This window comes from Lithobates pipiens, unplaced genomic scaffold (assembly GCF_037356315.1).
Source record: "Lithobates pipiens isolate NorthernLeopardFrog02 unplaced genomic scaffold, aLitPip1_a1.2 Scaffold_25, whole genome shotgun sequence".
Classification (NCBI taxonomy): domain Eukaryota; kingdom Metazoa; phylum Chordata; class Amphibia; order Anura; family Ranidae; genus Lithobates; species Lithobates pipiens.
In genome coordinates, this window is record NW_027507787.1 from 60,794,392 (window position 1) to 60,814,685 (window position 20,294).

At 40.4% G+C, this 20,294-nt stretch overlaps 1 protein-coding gene across 5 annotated transcripts in view; it reads left to right on the forward strand.

Moving 5' to 3' along the window:
- Positions 1-20,294, forward strand: part of NDST2 (N-deacetylase and N-sulfotransferase 2) — a 241,202-nt gene that overhangs the window by 202,783 nt on the left and 18,125 nt on the right. For all 5 annotated transcript variants that reach the window (XM_077454536.1, XM_077454537.1, XM_077454534.1 and 2 more), the window contains 3 exons: positions 16,952-17,134; positions 19,918-20,014; positions 20,107-20,230. In XM_077454536.1, the coding sequence (XP_077310662.1) occupies positions 16,952-17,134; positions 19,918-20,014; positions 20,107-20,230 (404 nt within the window). The remainder of the gene's footprint in view (positions 1-16,951; positions 17,135-19,917; positions 20,015-20,106; positions 20,231-20,294) is intronic.

The following is a 20,294-nucleotide window of genomic DNA, read 5'->3' on the forward strand; positions in this document are numbered from 1 at the left end:
TATAAGTGTCACTGGTGATGCTGGATAGCCAGTTAGTTATTTAGGTTCCCCGTCAGGTTTTTATATAGTGTCCGTGACCCCCATATACTACCTAATAAAGGTTTTAACCCCCTGATTGCCCCCAGGTAACCCTTTCACCCCCTTTTGCCAGTGTCACTAAGCAATCGTTTTTCTGATCGCTGCATTAGTGTCACTGGTGCCGCTAGGTAGCTAGTTATTTTTTATGTTCACCACCAGGTTTTTATAGCGTTGGGTACCCCCATATACTACCTAATAAAGATTTGAACCCCCCGATTGCCCCCGAGTTAACCCTTTCACCAGCCATCTCCGTATAAGTGTCACTGGTGACGCTGGTTAGTTTGCTTTTTATAGCATCAGGGCACCCACCATTTATTACCCAATAAAGGTTTAACCCCCTGATCACTCGGCGGGTGATATCAATTAGGTTTTAGGGTCAGGGTCTGCGTCGCCCCAGGAAGCGCAAGGTTAGTGCCAGTACCGCTAACACCCACTCGCAAAGCATACACCTCCCGTAGTTTTATAGTATCTGAACAGATCAATATCTGATCAGATCTATACTAGCGTCCCCAGCAGTTTAGGGTTCCAAAAAACGCATTATTAGCGGGATCAGCCCAGATACCTGCTAACACCTGCGTTTTTGCCCCTTCCGCCCAGCCCACCCAAGTGCAGTATCGATCGATCACTGTCACCTAGAAAACAAACGCATAACTGCAGCGTTCGCAGAGTCAGGCCTGATCCCTGCGATCGCTAACAGTTTTTTTTGGTAGCGTTTTATATTTAAATCCTGAAGGCGGTGATTGGTTTTCGGGGTCCCGTACGCGGCTAGGCTCCCAAAAAGTCCCCCACATGTAGTATTCCTGTACTCAGGAGAAGCAGCAGAATTTATTTTGGGGTGTAATTTCACGTATGCCCATAGCATGTGTGAGCAATATATAATTTAGTGACAACTTTGTGCAAAAAAAAAAAAAAAAGTTTGTCATATTCCCGCAACTTGTGGCAAAATATAAAATATTTCATGGACTCAACATGCCTCTCAGTAAATAGCTTGGGGTGTCTACTTTCCGAAATGGGGTCATTTGGGGGGTTTTGTGCTATTTTGGCATTTTATGGCCTTCGAAACTGTGATGGGTAGTGAGGAGTGAAATCAAAAATTTGCACACTTAGAAATCCTGAAGGCGGTGATTGGTTTTCGGGGTGCCGTACGCGGCTAGACTCCCAAAAAGTCCCACATATGTGGTATCCCCGTACTCAGGAGAAGCAGCAGAATATATTTTGGGGTGCAATTCCACATGTAACTATGGCATGTGTGAGCAATATATCATTTAGTGACAACTTTTTGTAAACTTTTTTTATTTTTTTGTGTCATTATTCAATCACTTGGGACAAAAAGAAAATCTTCAATGGGCTCAACATGCCACTCAGCAATTTCCTTGGGGTGTCTGCTTTCCAAAATGGGGTCATTTGGGGGGGTTTGTACTCCCCTGCCATTTTAGCACCTCAAGAAATTAGATAGGCAGTCATAAATTAAAAGCTGTGTAAATTCCAGAAAATGTACTCTAGTTTGTAGACGCTATAACTTTTGCGCAAACCAATAAATATACGCTTATTGACATTTTTTTTTTACTAAAGACATGTGGCTGAATACATTTTGCCTTAAATGTATGACTAAAATTGAGTTTATTCGATTTTTTTTTTTATAACAAAAAGTAGAAAATATCTTCTTCTTTTTTTTTTTTTTTTTTCAGTCTTTTTCCTTTTATATCGTAAAAAATAAAAATAGCAGAGGCAATCAAATACCATAAAAAGAAAGCTCTATTTGTGGGAAGAAAAGGACGCAAATTTCGTTTGGGTACAACATTGCATGACCGCGCAATTACCAGTTAAAGCAGTGCAGTACGAAATTGTAAAAAGTCCTTAGGCTGACAATTGGTCCGGGGCTTAAGTGGTTAACCCCTTTGGCGCCATTACAGACAGCTCATGGATCCACCATGATTCTTGTTTGGTTTAGTTATAATTTACCTTCAGAAATTTTATCAAGTAGAGGGGTCCCCATATTTCATTTTTTTTATATTTTTTTTTTTGTTTCAAGTGTGGCTAAGAGTGCGTTTCACAGATGTATCATCTTATGCAGCTCTACTAGTTCAGTATTTTGTAGGAGTAAAATCTTGAAGTGAAATGTGATTAGGCAAGATAAAAAATGCTTTGCTTGATTTATTCTGTGGCAAAGTGTGTGGCTGTGCGTTCCAGCCTCCTGATTGCCCTTAGTATATGTAAATGTGGTACTGCAGATTCCTGTTGTGTCTATGAGCACACAGTGTGCTGACAGATATGATATGAGCAAGTCCCTCAGCCATCAGTAGTCACTTCTCTGTCTATATACAGAGCATATTGCTTCCTGTGGTTTCTTATTACACCACTGCATTCAAGCAGAACACATTCACATGTGCCATAGTTTTGTTCGTAAAGTGATCACAAAGCACTGGTTGTGTTTTTTGTTTTTTCTGCTTGCTGTGCATTGACAAAAAAATTTTTGTTTTATTTTTTTATCGTTTGAACAGCTAAAATAGTACAATGATCTTTAACAATATTCCTGATATGTGCCTTGTTTATGAAACAAAGTCTTTCTTATTCAGAGAACCATATCTTCATTAGATGGCTTCAGTGAAGCAGATGTTGCCTAGTTTTCTATTCTCCATGTGATTTTTGCAGATGAGCAGTTATAGGCAATAATGGAAAAAAAAACCCCAATCTACATCAGGCTATACACGTATAGATTTTCTTTCAAAGATTTTCATTTTAGGAGCCTTGTTTGATTTTTCTAATCATCAGTGAGGTAAAATCTACATTCCTTTTTCCTACAATTTTTTTTCTCAAAATGAATATTCAGACCGTGTATGTGGTTTTTGGTCAGGAACTACATTCATTTTAAAATCGAAAATGTGTCATTTGCCCATTTATTGACTGTACAAAGAATTTTCATTTTAATTTGAAAATCCACTAGTGTATGGCCAGCATTTGGAACATTAACACTGGCTTGTCAAGGAGTGGAAAGACAGGGGCTTGGTTTGATGAATTCTTCCATTGTAAGATGTCCTTGGAGACCATTTCCGGTCTTGTTCAAAGCAGAACTGCAGGCAAAAATAAGCGTTAAATGAATATCCCATCAAAAGATACAATAACAGATATTTGAAGAATGATCCGGACTACCCCCGACTAGGTTCTCACCTGGTTGAGGTGGACCACATGGCAGAGTCCTTTGCCCTTCCCCCTCCTCCCTCCCCTTTTTTTCTTGTCCTTTTTCTGGTTCTCTATCTTGATTTTGTGGTTACGGGATTTGGACTGTGTAATTCCACAGTTGTGGAGGATGGAGTGTCCTCCCCTATTTGGTTGAGGGTATTTGAGCTCCCTAACGTGGAAAGACATACTCTGAACCCCTTTAAATTGCATTGATACCATAATGTAGAAGGACATACCAAGACTTCTAAGTTTTGCAGTCTATTTGTAAACTAGAAAATTAGACTGTGGTTAACTGAGCATCAATTGTACAGATTGTGGTTCTATGCCTCTGATATATGTGAGGACAGTAGTCTCAGGGGGCCAGTGCAGATTGTTGTACTATGTCCTTCACTTTGTACTAATACAGTTACAACGTATGACTTTCTGCCTTTCTACTATATGCAATCCATATTGTGGATGTTGTATATTCTTCCAAACCAATGCTGGAACCTCCCTTTTATTTTTATGAATATATTCTATTAATAAACATATTAAAACCAAAAAAAGATGCAATAATAAACCAGCGTTTTGTGCACATGGACATCCAGCTTTAATACAAAGATTTCACCCACCACTTTTTTTGTTCTTTGCTGTTAAACACCCTTAGCCCGCTGGCCAGCATCTTTCAACCCACTACCTCTGGGCTTGCGTCATCCCAGCCTCTGATTGGACAGTGAAATGTCATAAATAACAGTGTCAGGTACCTCACTTACAAAATTGGCAGAAACTGTTTTGAGGGTGACTTACATCAGTTTTAAGAAACAACCTAGCTAGAAACAGGGTGATAAAACACCTTAAAGTAAAAATGTATACGTCACTGTTATGTGTAAAATTTGGCACTTTGTACAACTTCAGACGATTATGGCCTAGAGTGGGTTCCTGCGGCAAAAATCTATGGATTCTTGTGGTGGGAATCACATGTATGTAAACGGCTGTGGCCGAGAAATGTGCAAATGATTGAGAGGCTGACAGTAGCAGCATTGTGAAGGTACCAGTGATGCCCATCTACCAGCCCCTTTCATAAAATACCTGGAAAAGATGTAACTCCTCCCAGGTAGACGGGTAATGCTAAGTAATGATGAGCCTTCCATTTGGATGTATGGCCTAGGTCAGTGATGGCGAACCTTTTTGAGCCCGAGTGCCCAAACTGCAACACAAAACCAACGTATTCATTTCAAAGTGCCAACATATACAGAACTTGATGAGTGTGTGCTGTGATGTCTGGGGGTGAACATGGGACACATCAGAAACCGTTGTGCATTTACAATGTAGTCATAGAGTTTTGTACAAGAAGATCTAAAACTAGAACACATTTTGACAAAAGTTAAATTTTTTTGGAAGCTGTCCTAGCATTGTGCAATCAAATTCCAGGATCACTATTCTACTATCTATATATTAATATTCAATACAGTCAGGTTGCATGACGGGTGCACTTTAAATGACTAGTTGTTCAGTAGAAGCATCGGCTGGATGATAAAGAAATTCTGTTACAGGGGTGACATGCAACCAGCAACTCTCCAGCTGCAGCAGAACTTCCAGTCCCCCCATGCCCTGCTGGTACACATTATGCATTCTTTGGTTGCCAAGGTATGTTGAGATCGGTAGTTCTACTCCAGCTGAAGATGTACTGGTTGCTCTACATTGCTGTAGCAGAAGACTACTTGAAAAATCTCTCATTCCTGACTATGTTCACAGTCCTATATGTTCAGGAAACATCCCTCAGAACGGAAACGCTCAAGGACAACTGTAGCAAAAATGCTTTACCAATGCAGTTCACTCCACAATGCTGTGCAGTTCATTGCATGTCGAATGCAAACTCCCAGCAGCTCTACACTTCTTCCCTGTATAATGCCAGTGATTCTGGACTGTCTCATGTGACTTGTATCGTGAAATACAGGGGGAAAGCAGGGACAAAAAAGATATGTATTTTACATCTCACTGTACTGCAGTGGTCTCTGCTAAATCTAGCAGGCTTTCCCAGCCAGATAAACTTGAATAGCCAACACAAAGTATCATCAAAGCTCATATCCTACAGAAAATGCTTCCAACAGCTTTGATAGAGAGTAACACAGACAGCATATACGCGACATTATTCTGACCATACCCTTCCTTATTTTGTGGCAATGTTAGGAACAAGAAAAAAAAACGCTTGCCACAGCACTCCAATAATACACCCATCAGCCGACTCAATTCCCGGGCTCAAGAACGGCCTGTGATTGGGCATCTTCCCCACCACGTTTCGCCTGCCATCCAACCCAGAGCGACTCTTCATCCAGTCCACGCCCATCCTAGACACGGCCCCCCATTGGCTCAATCCCCACCTCATGTTCCACCTGCCATCCAACCCAGAGCAACCCTTCATCTCATCCACGCCAAGCCTAGACACATCACCTCTGCCCCAGAGACTTGTGGGAAATGTAGTTCTATGGGGAGGGGAGCTGTGCACGAAATACACCTCCGTACAGGATTTTCTCACGTGCCCACAGAGAGGGCTTGGCGTGCCGGCTGTGGCACGCGTGCCATAGGTTCTCCATCACTGGCCTAGGTGAATAAATGGTGTCTAAAATGATAGCATGCAGTCTTACTGCCACTGGCTGCTTTGTTATCCTGAAGTAAGATTTAAACTAGTTTTGTGTATGGTATACACTAATTACAGAGTAGTGTTTTTGTGACAGTTGCCCATGCCCCCAGGATCTCAATCCTTCCTGTTTCAATTTTAAAGTAAATAGACTGCAGCCTATTATAGCCTGTGACATAAGGAAGAGTGCTGGGAATAAGGTTAAAAGTTCACGTCCCTTTGATGTATACTTGTACCATATCTTGTTATATATCCGTTTTCTCTTAATCTTCGGCACCCTTTTACTAGAGTAATTGTCCTCAGTCAGTCTGAACTTTCTCTGTGCTTGATACTCTTATTTGTGTTTCCACGGCTTACCGAGGCACCTTATATTTGGGACAAGGTGTGTGTGTGTGTGTGTGTGTGTGTGTGTATATGTGTATAATATATATATAATATGCACACACAGTATCCCACAAAAGTGTGTACACCCCTCACATCTTTTGATATTTTATTACAACTTTTCATGTGACAACACTGAAGAAATGACACTTTGCTACAATGCAGGTGCACCTAGGTCCCACAGCACTGCATCAGCTTATAGTTTGATATACACAGACACACTGCAATATGACGACTGACAATTCAGAAATGCTAGCCTATGGTGTCTTTTTATTTTAATAACAAGACACATAGAGCATACAAATCGGCATGTGCTATCACATTTGACAACAAGGATTCAAGAAGCGCTCAAGTAAAAGTAATTGGAGACAGCGCATCTATAAGTCTTACACATTTTTGATATGGGGAAAGCGAAAATAAAAAGGATGGGAATGAGGTTTTACATTTTGCCAGCTGTGTTGTAGAGAGAAGGCAAGGCAGTGTTCTTAGTGCAGTGTGTATGATATAGTTATATAGAGATATATACAGTATCTCACAAAATTGAATGCACCCCTCACATTTTTGTAAATATTTTATTATGTCTTTTCATGCGACAGCATTGAAGAAATTACACTTTGCTAGAATTTAAAGGAGTGTACAGCTTGTATAACTGTGTAAATTTGTTGTCCCCTCAAAATAACTTAACACACAGCCATTAATGTCTAAACTGCTCCCAACAATAGTGAGTACACCCCTAAGTAAAAATGTCCAAATTGGGCTTAAAGTGTCAATATTTTGTGTGGCCAGAATTTTTTTCAGCACTGCCTTAACCGTCTTGGGCATGGAGTTCACCAGAGCTTCACAGGTTGCCACTGGTGTCCTCTTCCACTCCTCCATGATGACATCACAGAGCTGATGGATGTTGGAGACCTTGCACTCCTCCACCTTCCGTTTGAGGATGCCCCACAGATGCTCAATAGGGTTTAGGTCTGGAGACCTGCTTGGCCAGTCCATCACCTTTTACCCTCTTTACCCTTCTTTAGCAAGGAAGTGGTCGCCTTGTAGTTGTGTTTGGGGTCGTTGTCATGTTGGAATACTGCCCTGTGGCCCAGTACCTAAAGGGAGGGGATCATGCTCTGCTTCAGTATGTCACAGTACATGTTGGCATTCGTGTTTCCCTCAATCAACTGTAGCTCCCCAGTGCTGGCAGCACTCATGCAACCCCAGACCATGACACTCCCTCCATCATGCTTGACTGTAGGCAAGACACGCGTCTTTGTACACCTCACCTGGTTTCCTCCACACATGCTTGACACCATCTAAATAAGTTTATCTTGGTTTCATCAGACCACAGGACATGAGTCCAGTAATTCATTTCCTTAGTCTGCTTGTCTTCATCAAACTGCGGGCTTTCTTGTGCATCATCTTTAGAAGAGGCTTCCTTCTGGGACGACAGCCATGGAGACCAATTTGATGCGGTGCGCACTGTATGGTCTGAGCACTGACAGCTTGAACCTCTGCAGCAATGCTGGCAGTACATCTTTTCCCCAAAGACAACCTCTGGATATGACACTGAGCAAGTGCACTACATTTTTTGGATCGAACATGGCGAGGCCTTTTCTGAGTGGAACTGTCCTGTTAAACCACTGTATGGTCTTGGCCACCGTGTTGCAGCTCAGTTTCAGGGTCTTGGCAATCTTCCTATAGCATAAGACATCTTTATGTAGCACAAGATTTTTCAGATCCTCAGTTCTTTGCCATGAGGTGCCATGTTGAACTTCCAGTGACCAGTATGAGAGTGAGAGCAATAACACCAAATTTAACACACTTGCTCCCTTTTCACACCTAAGGCCTTGTAACACTAACGAGTCACATGACATCGGGGAGGGAAAATGGCTAATTGGGACCAATTGGACATTTTCACTTAGGGGTGTACTCACTTTTGTTGCCAGCGGTTTAGACATTAATGGCTGTGTTGAGTTATTTTGAGGGGACAGAAAATGTGCACTGTTATACAAGCTGTACACTCACTACTTACTTTTTAGCAAAGTGTAATTTCTTCAGTGTTGTCACATGAAAAGATATAAAAAAATATTTACAAAAATGTGAGGGGTGTACTTTTGTGAGATACTGTATCAGTGCCTGAGGTGGACGAGAAGGCCTGGCTCGCAGTCTCTGCTCTAATTCTTTGGGATGATTTAGAGTGGAGACTAGGAACCAGGCCTTCTCGGACAAAATCAGTGTGACCTTGTATATAGTATATAAAAGGATTGTGTAGGCTATAAGGGTACCTCATCCTGTGTAGATTGTTTTAGAAGTTAGGACTGATATGATGGACTTTAACGGTACCAGTAAGGGACATTTAAACAAATAGTTAATGTCTTTATTACAAAAAAGAATGTAAAATGATTTTTACAGATATAAAAGCATATGAAAATTGATCAAGTAACAATATTCTCAAGATCTGTTTATACAAAGATAGAAGGTCGATGCGTTTCACAGCTTTGCTTCTTCAGAACCTTATATTTTGACTTAAAACTGAGATCCTATTAAAAGATAAGAGAAGATACACAAGTATTGTTTACATTTGGATTATATGTAGGCACAGTAGAATTATTTAAAATATATATATATATATATATATATATATATATATATATATATATATATATATATATATAAATATGGGGACTCGCATCTAAAGGAGACCCATTAAGAATGACGTACCAGGTGTCAAAGGAAGGACGATGCAACAATCAGTATCTTTAGACAAAAGATAATTATCCATTAGTTGGTATAGTTAAAAAATAATTATATTGTGAAAGGTGCCAATGAGCATAGCATTAGATAGGTAAGACCTAGGTCAATAAACTGACCATAATCATAGATTACTTACAAAAATAAAAAAATCCTAGTTGGAAGAGGAAGGATGTTGCCAGATACCAAATCATTGAAGAACCTGCTAATATCCCAGCAGCCATTCCCTAAATAAATCCAATATATGGTCATTGTTTCACATATCGGGATAGGGCTAATCTCTCTACTCTAACCGAAAACAAAAATCAGCGACAGACAGAACCAAAACAAAAGCAATTGTCAGAGTTTGTGTGTGTATAGAATTGCCTAATAAGAGCTTTTATTTACCTTTAATACATATATTTACAAGTACTAGTGAACATAGAAGATTCACTGAAAATGGGGTATACAACAAGGGATAGCCACTCACCATCCAATTGGTGGCCAGTGGATAAGTATATCCTGCTGGGAGTATTGTCTAACCAATATATCCTGTCTTATGTGCAGATTCCTCATCCACAGATCTTTAAAGTATATAATTGTGTATCCAATGAGCTACAATAGCTCCGATGATAAGCATAACCATGTATTCATTAATAAGGCTCCCATTAGGACTTGCCTATAACATACATCCACAAAGAATAACACCATTCACTAGACCAGGGAAAGCAAGACTGAATTTATATCAGTTTTTGGTGCTGTTTTTGGCATTCTAATTAGTACTGGGTCCAGGTGATACAGTGGGAGGGTGCTAGCAGGTGAAAGGTGGCTGGAAACAAAGCCAGCACAATAATCTAACGTACATGTTTCTGCGCTTGTGCCAAGCCTTTCTCCGTCCAAAAACGAAACCATAAGCGCGCGCATTAGAGCTGGTGCAGAGATCAGTGTTGACAAACAAGCCTTTAGAGCGTCCCAAACAGACAAGGAGAAGCATACATAAAGCAACAAGCCATAGCCCCCTATTCCTCCGCACATCAAAGCGCACCAACCCACCCCATAAATAGGGACCAGCCACCGATCATTACCAACACTGTATCATTCAACTTCATCTAGCACCTGACAAATGTGGGAGTCCCCGGGTTCCTTCCTCATCATAACCACCACCATGGCAAATCAAGGCAACTGAAAAACAGACCCCTTCTCCCCAGAATGTAACCATGCCAGGGCTTCCACATATTCAGGGACTGGTTGTTAATCACAGTCTCTCTCACAAGGCCTAGCAGCCAACAAGGTGCTTAACTCAGGAACAAGTCTCTGCCGCAGACGTTGTAGAACATACAAGATATCTCTCTGCCACAGACTTTCTAGAACACATAGGAAACTAAACTTTAAGAACACTCGTGTGATACCTGGATCTTTCAGCCAGCTTGGCTATATCCACGAGACCGGATTCTCTTGGGTACTTCAGCCCTTCCAGGCTCTAACTAAGAAACCAACCCGTACGTGGTCGTCTTCTGAAGAGTCCTCCCCTGGAATGCTATGAAGTTAATGGGTCTCTCCCAAACCGGAGACTGCACCCAACCACATCAGAATCCTCCTTTAGTTTCCTTGCCTCGGGCTAGCCAGCCCCGAGACATCAAGATCGGGTGGATCCGCACCCCAGGCCATAGCCTTCCTGGGGCTGGTCAGGAGGACCAGGACCATGAAGTCAGTACATCCTTCTGGACCAGAACCCCGAACCACGTGACGTCCGCATCTTAAATGCCCTCTCCCAGAAAGCACAGCAATAGCGCCACCCCCCCTGGGCGGGCTCCGAGAGAAAGTAACTTAAGCACCCAACCAGACCATAGTTCTATACCTGTCAGAAGTGACCATGCCCCCTGTGGTCAGGCGGATCATCTCATAGTTCAGTCAGACTGATGCTGAAGTCCACATTTAGACAATTGTACCCAAACCAAACTGCAGTTTAGGTATAACCTTAACTTTGAAAAACGCATAGCACGTGCGCTTCAGGAGCTAGTGCTACACGTCACCAATAGCTATTAAGATAAATGGAATTATATCTATTTTATGAATGACAAAATCTTTAATATTTAATAATGCAGTATTGTCATCCATAGCTCTAATGTAATCTCCAATTCCAAGCATAAACAGCAACTTTGTATAGTATAATTTTGTACATCAATTATTCTAGTTCATCAAGTGTTTTCATACATAAGACATATAAAGATAGATACAGATATACACATCAAATCAGATTAGGGTTACATGGTTCATAATCTATAGAGTATAGGAGTCCAAAAAAGGACGAGTGGCATTTAATTTAGAAATCCACCTAGTCTCGGGTTGAAGTAATTTTTGGTCTGTTACCTTCTCTAGGATCCTCAGGGACCCTTTTGAGGTCATCAGTGTGACCTCACAAATGCGCTTCTAGAAGAATGGTCAAACATTCCCATAGACGCACTCCTAAACCTTGTGGACATCTGTCCTAGAAGAGTTGAAGCTGTAATAGCTGCAAAGGGTGGGCCAACTCGATATTGAACCCTACGGACTGTGTACATATGTATGTATATTAAAAAAAAAAATTGTTTAGACCAACCTGAAGCTCACTGGGTTCTCGCATGTACACAGTTTCACCATCATTGTATAATGTAATGTTTACAGTATTCCACCATCTCCATACCAAATACGTGCTACAAATGTTGGATTTACAGGGTCTCACTGACTTAAAATTATAACCTCTATCAGGTTTTTACTGCTGCCTCTGTCACTTTGGGGAGATTTAGTTCCTCTCCTGGCAACATCGGTCACTGGGATAAGTTAATAAGGGGAAATCTAAGCAGGGGCGCTTAACCGAAGTTATGAAAAATGTTTTGCATATGCCCAGGTAACTACTGTTTTTTCAAACAGAGGTGAGGAATAGTAGGGGCAATCCCCCAATGGTAACATATACTGCAGTAAAAAAAAAAAACTAAAGTTCTAACCCCTTATTGTGCAAAAAAATCTTTGGCTGAAGATCCACAGTAACCATGATTAAATTCATTATAGGAGACATTAATTAAGCAAATTAGTGACACAATTAGATGCATATTATGCTGGCTCTTCCTTAGCAAAGTCCATGTGACCGTTTTTCTGTGTAAGGGTGACCCCTGCGCTTGTAATCCTAGGTAGGCAACTAAAACCAATTTGCACAGGTCTGCAACAGATTTACAAGGAAGGTGAGCGTTTTCAATGCAAATAGACAAACAATTAAGAAGCGATCGGAGGAAGGCTTTCGAACCAATGTCAGGGGACTTTGGGATTGTGTTAATGACATCAGTTTGAAATGCTTCTGAGATGATTCTTCAGTTCTGCTATTTATGCTTTAAGCAAGTTTTGCAACCCTCATAGACTTGTATGGCAAAGCAAACCCAACTTAAAGTGAACAAAAGCCCATCAACACAGGCCTTTATTCATTCTTAGTGCTACTTTATAGTAGCTGAGCATTTATAAATGAAGGTACAACCTCCATATTAACCCTGCTTCATGATCGGTCACATTGCTCCTGTTCTGTAGTGCGTTGCTGTGGAACAGAATTGATGTCCCTTATTGTGTTGTCAGTATTTCAATAATAGTATGTATAGATATACACATGTAGCTGATACTTTTACTTTGTAATGAAGAATGTTCTATCACTTGGACTTCAGCAAGTATTATACTAAAGGTGCGTATGTCTTTGGATGTATGTATGGATGGATGTTCATAGATTAAAAGCACACTTCCTGCACCAGTTAACACCTACATACCTTCTCTTAACCTTCGTAAAAATACAAGGGTTCCATTTTTTTTTTTTTTTTTTTTTACAGTTGTCTCCTCACGCGATTATGTCCTATATCTGAGCGCCCGCTGATGTTTACATTTTCCTGCATGCTAGTGGGCAGGTGGTTCAAACAAAGCAGCATCTCAGTATTTTGTTTGTGAGATGAGGACTTCAAGGTTTGGAATATTGCTGATCTACTACTAGTAAGAACAAAGGGTGCCCACAAAGGGAAAAAAAGGGAAAAAAATTGAAATTTGCTGAGTTCAGCAAGGACTGGGCAAGGTTCAATCCATCTATGGCTGATCTACGGGAGTCTGTCGAACAGGACTATTGCAAAAATGTTCTCGATCAGCTGGCTGCATCCACTGATCGTTTTATGACAGCTGAGGAGTCCAGCTGTCAGAATTCAATGTCCCAGTGGGGAGGATTCATTTAATCCGTCTAGCATGTGTGAATGGGGAAATCCATTTTTTCAAAACCATTCACTCAAAAATGGAAGTCCATTTATTCAAAAATGCAAATCCATTTATTCAAAAACCAACATCAACTGACTAGCACTTCAGCTTGGCCCTGAGTTTGATGGCCTGCCACTGTAATGGGCTGACTCGTGTAGAAATCGTGTAATGCCAGGTGCATGGGCGAGTGAGCCAAAGTGTTGATTTGCTAGCAGAAGGCCCCATCTGTGAATACATGAAAAATGTATGCCTTTTCCAAAATCTGGTAAAGTTGGGGATATTACCTACAATGCTAAAAGTAGAAAGTGTGGAAGGATAGGACCCAGTTCTGCTATTTTTTTTCAATTGAAATGTTTTTTATTTTTTATTTTTTTGGTTGTTGGGTGGTTTTTATGAAGGCATCGGGGTCTTAGACCATCAGATACATTTTGGGTATGTTGGTTCTCTGATCTGCATCTGAGCTGGCAAAGGTAAGAACATAAGAAGTAATTTGTGCAAGGAGTCCTCCCTATGTTGTGACAGATTGTGCGCTCCGTGTCAGATAATGTCGGCTGTCTGTCCATGAGGGTCCACCTTACTGCTAGCATAGATACTGGCAAGGTAGGTGTCTCTGCTGGGTGCAAGCTATAGAGAAGAGACCAACAGTGTGCCAGGGTCGGATCACACTCGATTGGAGACAGGATATCGCATATGAACGTGGCACTTAGAATAGTGATTGTTTTTGCATAATAGAGGGCACCTTTGAATGCCTACCCGTTAACTCCTGATAAGCGTATAGAATTTTTTGTGTACATTATGTGTAGGTTCCGTTGACCATGAAATTGAAATTTCCCTGTCCTTGTTCCTATTCAGCTCCTTAACCACTTAAGGACCAGGCCTCTTTTTAGCTGTGGTGTTAAAACAGTTAAAAACATAATTTTTTACTAGAAAATTACTTGGAACCCCCAAACATTATAATTTTTTTTTCTAACACCCTAGAGAATAAAATCGTTGCAATACTTTCTGTCACACCATATTTGTGCAGCGGTCTTACAAGTGCACTTTTTTTTTTTTGTAAAAAAATACACTTTTTTAAATTAAAAAATAAGACAGCCGTAAAGTTAACACTTTTTATTTTTTATTTTATATTGTGAAAGATAATGTTATGCTGAGTAAATTGATACCCAACATGTCAAAATTGTGCCCGCTCGTGGAATGGCAACAAACTTTTACCCTTTAAAAATCTCCATAGGCAATGTTTAAAAAATTCAACAGGTTGCATGTTTTCAGTTACAAATTATTGCTCTCGCTCAACCGATCACGGCGATACCTCACATGTGTAGTTTTAACACAGTCTTCATATGCAAGCACTACTCATGTATGCGTTCACTGCGGAATGGGCGCCTTTCAAAAAAAAAAATTTTCTTATTTATTTTACCTTTTCATTTTTACACTGTTTTAAAAATAAAATAAAAATTGTATCACTTTTATTCCTATTACAAGGAATGTAAACATCCCTTGTAATAGAAAAAAAAGCATGACAGGACCTCTTAAATATGAGATCTGAGGTCAAAAAGATTTCAGATCTCATTTTACACTAACATAAAATTAAAAGATTGTCATTTAGAAAAATTGATTTGAAAAAAAAAACTGGGCCTTAAGCTATGGGGGTAAGTGACACTTTGACGTTGCTTCCGCCCTGCAATGTCATGGAGATGGGTGGGGCCATCTTCCCCTCACTCGACTCCATGCACAGCCACCGAGAGGACCGGATCGCCCCTGCTGACGGCTCCTGTAAGTGGTGGAGGGAGGGGGGGCTCTCTCCCGCCTCTGATGAAAGTGACCTTGCGGCGAATCCGCCACAGAGACCACTTTTATCTTGTAGCGGCCCGCTGGCTGAACATGACGATATCGGGGTTATGGCAGCTAGCTGCTGCCATAACAACGATATCCGTCCTCAAAGTAACGACGTATATCTGTGGTCCAGAAGTGGTTAATGCAAAGCAGTGGCAATTTTGTTGACTAAGTGTAATACTATTTTAGTCTACTAAAATATGACTAAAATTAAAACCATTGGGATGACTAAACGGCTTTTTAGTCAAGGGTATGACTAAAACCTAATTGAAATTTGATGCCAAAATGAACACTGGTCTTTAGTGCATGCTCAAACCTTAATACCAGAAATAACCTATTCGATTTTTCACTCCAGCAGTATAGAATGAGTTTGGAAATGTTAGAGAAATGCTTAAATAATACATTACAATTTAAATACACCCATTCGATTTTAGACAATGAGTTTTGGTCAACTAAAATGTACTAGAGATTTGAGTAAATACGACTAAAACAATTGCAGAAGATTAAAATGGCACTAAAACTAAAATCCCATTTTGGTTAAGACTAAGACTAAAACTAAATTGAAATTTGCTGCCAAAATTAACACTGATGCAAAGTTCCTACTGGATTGCAGGAGGTACTGTAGAGATACACTAATATTTAACACCTGCAGAGCGATGGAACATCAAAACTAGAAAAAGATCAAAACTGTTACATAAAGATTTGGAAGTATTGTTTCTTTAAGGAACATCAGAATTCTCCCGTGCGTGCAGAAAGTACAAAATAATGTTATACACAGTCTGTAACTCTCCAGTGGTTATGTCACCATTAAGCCAGTCTGTTTCTCCTCAGCCTTTGTACAGTTCTTTGGACTGCATAATGGATCTGGAGAATGCAAGTGTTTTACTGTGGGTTTTCAGACATACACCAGCGAGGACCCCACGGAGCTTGCTGAAAAACCATTTTCATGCTACCGTTAGAGAAAGCTGGAGAGAGCTTCAGCAGAATGTGAAAATGAAGTCTGTAATCAAGAGCATAAGAGGGAAGGTAATGGGTTGTTTGTTTGATCGATGCCTCTTCACACCTTCGGTACACAGATTTCCAGCTACTTTCTCTTCTAGACTTGTTGCTAAAAGTAAGTAAACATATATCTGTATACCCACTGAGGAGCTCATATAGAAGTCTAGGGTGATATTTGTTTTCATGGCTTTTTAGAGTGTGAGAATGTTTTGTCTTCAATATTTAGCTCAAATCCTGGAATCATGACTACTACATACTGGATGTAATTTATAGATTCATTATCTGATCAAATAATTGAAACGATTCAATTCTAAATGTAGCCGTTTTCTCATTTATTGTCATTAGATAAATGTTATGTAGGTGAAATAAAAAGAAAAAACAGATGATCCTATGATCTGCATGATGGCATATACATAATACATGTATGCAGCTTCATTGAAACTCTGCAATTCTCAGTTTGCATTCCAACATTTAGTAAAGTGTTCCCATTGCAGAAGGTACCATGTCTTCCATGTGATTCTTATAGCAAATGGTCTGGTAGGCGATGGGTTGGAGATCTGTAGGGGATGCACAAGTAGAGCAGAACGCGGTCTTCCCATCTCGCCTCTGAAATATTCAGCAGGGCACAACGGAGAGGTCATGAAATATTCAAAGGTTCGAGCTCTAATGTCATGTTAATGTCAAGAAAAGACTGCTTTACATCAAGTGAATGTGAATCCTAACCAGAAAATTGTACCGTGCTCTAAAATCCCACAGCACCTGCAGCACCTTTTCTTGCATACTGTCTTTTATCTCCCTGCAAGACACATTCATAATAGATGTGTGTTTATACAGCCAAGTACTGTGCTTAGGAGAATTAACCTAGATGGCAATCCCTGTGTGTGCCTGTTACAGATCAGCATCTTCATGACACATCTCTCAAACTATGGCAATGACCGCCTGGGGCTGTACACATTTGAAAGCTTGGTGAAGTTTGTGCAGTGCTGGACCAACCTCAGGCTACAGACTCTGCCACCTGTCCAATTGGCTAAGAAGTATTTTGAGATCTTCCCCCAAGAGAAGAACCCACTGTGGCAGGTAGGTGCAAATATCCCTTTATATAACACTCCTGTGGCCTTGAGAGCAAAACACTCAGGCGTGTCATGATTACATAAGATTTTGTATCTGCTGTATTTTACTTACTGCTAGCCAACATGTGTCAAACACAAGGCCCGCGGGCCAAATCCGGCCATCTAGGCCATTTTATATGGCCCTGTGTGTCTCCCGGGGGGGGGGGGACATTGCGTGGTTCACCGCACAGAGTTATTTTAGACAATCGCAATGCAGTCCTCCTCCAACTAATCCAGGATTGACTCCCTCAACAGGAATCTAAGGATGCCAACTCTTGACAGGAAAAATTACTTTAAATAATGGATTGCTCTTTTAACATATTAAGTTATGTAATAAGCTGTTCAAATGTGTCCCCATTAAGATTATATGTCCAAGGGTAGGCCTACCTCTGGTATATGAATTGGTAGTTTTAAAAACGTTGCTCACAAAGGGGTTTTTCTAATACAAATCCCACCAGGTCTCATCCAGGGACATACATTGAGAAGGACCAAAGCCGAAAAAAAAATAACAAAAAATAAATGTACGGTTGTGCTCATAAATTTACATACCCTGGCAGAATTTGATTCCTTGGCCATTTTTCAGAGAATATGAATGATAAAACCAAAAACTTTTCTTTCACTCATGGTTAGTGTTTGGCTGGAGCCATTTATTATCAAGCAACTATGTTTACTCTTTTTTTTTTTTTTTAAATCCTAATGGCAACAAACTACCCAAATGACCCCGATCAAAAGTTTACATACCGTGTATTGTCCCCTTTAACATCAATGACAGCTTGAAGTCTATTGTGGTATTTGTAGATGAGCTCTTTATCTTCCCAGATGGTAAAGCTCCCCATTCCTCTTGGCAAAAAGCCTCCAGTTCCTGTAAATTCTTGGGCTGTCTTGCATGAACTGCACATTTGAGATCTCCCCAGAGTGGCTCAATGATATTGAGGTCAGGAGACTGAAATGGCCACTCCAGAACCTTCACTTTATTCTGCTGTAGCTAATGACAGGTAAACTTGGTCTTGTGTTTTGGATCATTGTCATGTTGAAATGCCCAAGTACGTCCCATACGCAGCTTCCTGGCTGATGAATGCAAATGTTCCTCCAGTAATTTTGAAAATGTACTGCATTTATCTTGCCAACAATTTTGAGCAAATTTCCTGTACGTTTGTAGCTCACACATCCCCAAAACTTCCGCAATCCACCCCTGTACCTTTCATCATAGGCCTTGTTGACTGCTCTCCAAATGTAGAGTTTATGGTTTTGGACAAAAAGCTCAATTTTGGTCTCATCACTCCAAATGACTTTGTGTCAGAAGGTTGGAGGTTTGTCTCTGTGCTGTATTGTAAGCAGGATACTTTGTGGCATTTGTGTAGTAATGCCTTTCTTGTGTCTCGACCATGCAGCCCATCTATCTTCAAGTGCCTCCTTATTGTGCATCTTGAAACAGCCACGCCACATGTTTTCAGATAGTCCTGTATTTCACCTGAAGTTATTTGTGGGTTTTATTTTGCATCCTGAACAGTTTTCCTGGCAGTTGTGGCTGAAATTTGATTTGGTCTACCTGAGCATGGTTTCAACAGAATCCCTAATTTTCCGCTTCTTGATTAGTTTGAACGCTGCTGATTGCATTCTCAATTCATTGGATATCTTTTTATATCCCTTTCCTGTTTTATACAGTTCAACTACCTTTTCCTGCAGATTCTTTGAATATTCTCTTGCTTTCCCCATGACTCAGAATCCAGAAAGTCAGTGCAGCACTGGATGAAAGATGCAAGGGTCTGTCAGAAGTCCAGACACTCATTGACCTTTTATACACACACTAATTACAAGCAAACAGATCACAGGGGAGGATGGTTACCTTTTTAATAGCCATTGAAACCCCTTTGTTTCAACTTGTGTGTATGTTATCAGTCCAAAATCACCAGGGTATGAAAACTTTTGATCAGGGTAATTTGGATAGTTTCTGTTGCCATTTTGATTTAAAAAGGGTAAACACAGTTGATAATAAATGGCTTCATCCAAACTAACCATGAGCGGAAGAAATGTTTTTGTGTTATTTATGTTTTCTGAAAAATGGCTAAGAAATCATAAATTCTGCCAGGTTATGTCAACTTAGGCACAATTCTGTGTATATGTATGTGTGTTTTTTTATATAGATATAGAGAGAGATTCCCTTTAACTTGGTTATAACTATTTTAATAAGCCTACAGCCGACCCACAGGCCACTCTCTTCTTAACACCACCAACAAGCATTCCCACTACTGTCCAGGGAGCAATCCAAGAGGCCTTATGGTATTGGAGGGTTTTTTTATGGAACCTATTGAATCCTAGTTAATGTAAGAATGCCTATCCCCACATAAATATCATACAAGTGTGGAGCATCGGCAACAGTTCCCTCAATCCCTGTCAGAAGAGTAAACAAAAAAGGCACCCATATCATCTGACTCCTGCATGTGTCGTCATGCACAGCGGTGCTAGTGCAGTGATTTACCCTCCAGGTGAGAATCCTAATGTACCCCCTCAAATGCCATAAATCACAACTGAGGTACAGTCAGAAGGCCTCTGGGGAAGACTTACTTGGGCATGTTAATCTGAGCAAGAGAACACTCCATTTGAGGCATATTCTAAATGATCATCAACCATAAGAATACTCAAGACTCAGATTTACAATTGTTAATACCGACAACCCCTCAAGTTAGTGTAATGTGTCCAGATTGATGCTGCCTAGAATGTTTGCTTGAATTTTTTTTTCCCTCCATATAGAACCCTTGTGATGATAAGAGACATAAGGACATCTGGTCTAAGGAGAAGACTTGTGATAGACTCCCTAAGTTCCTTGTTGTCGGACCTCAAAAGACAGGTACATCTCGTGATGATTTCCATAAAATGTAGCAGGTTGACTGGACATGACTGATCTCTCCTCACTGCCATATATTTGGGTTATTTCAACAGGTACAACTGCACTATACACCTTCCTCACCATGCACCCTGCTGTTACAAGCAATTTTCAGAGCCCGGTTACCTTTGAAGAGATCCAGTTTTTTAATGGACAGAACTACCACAAGGGCATTGATTGGTAATTATTCTTGCTGTACACCTATACTGTGTTTTGGGGAAAAGTAGTATGCATTTTTTTAAGT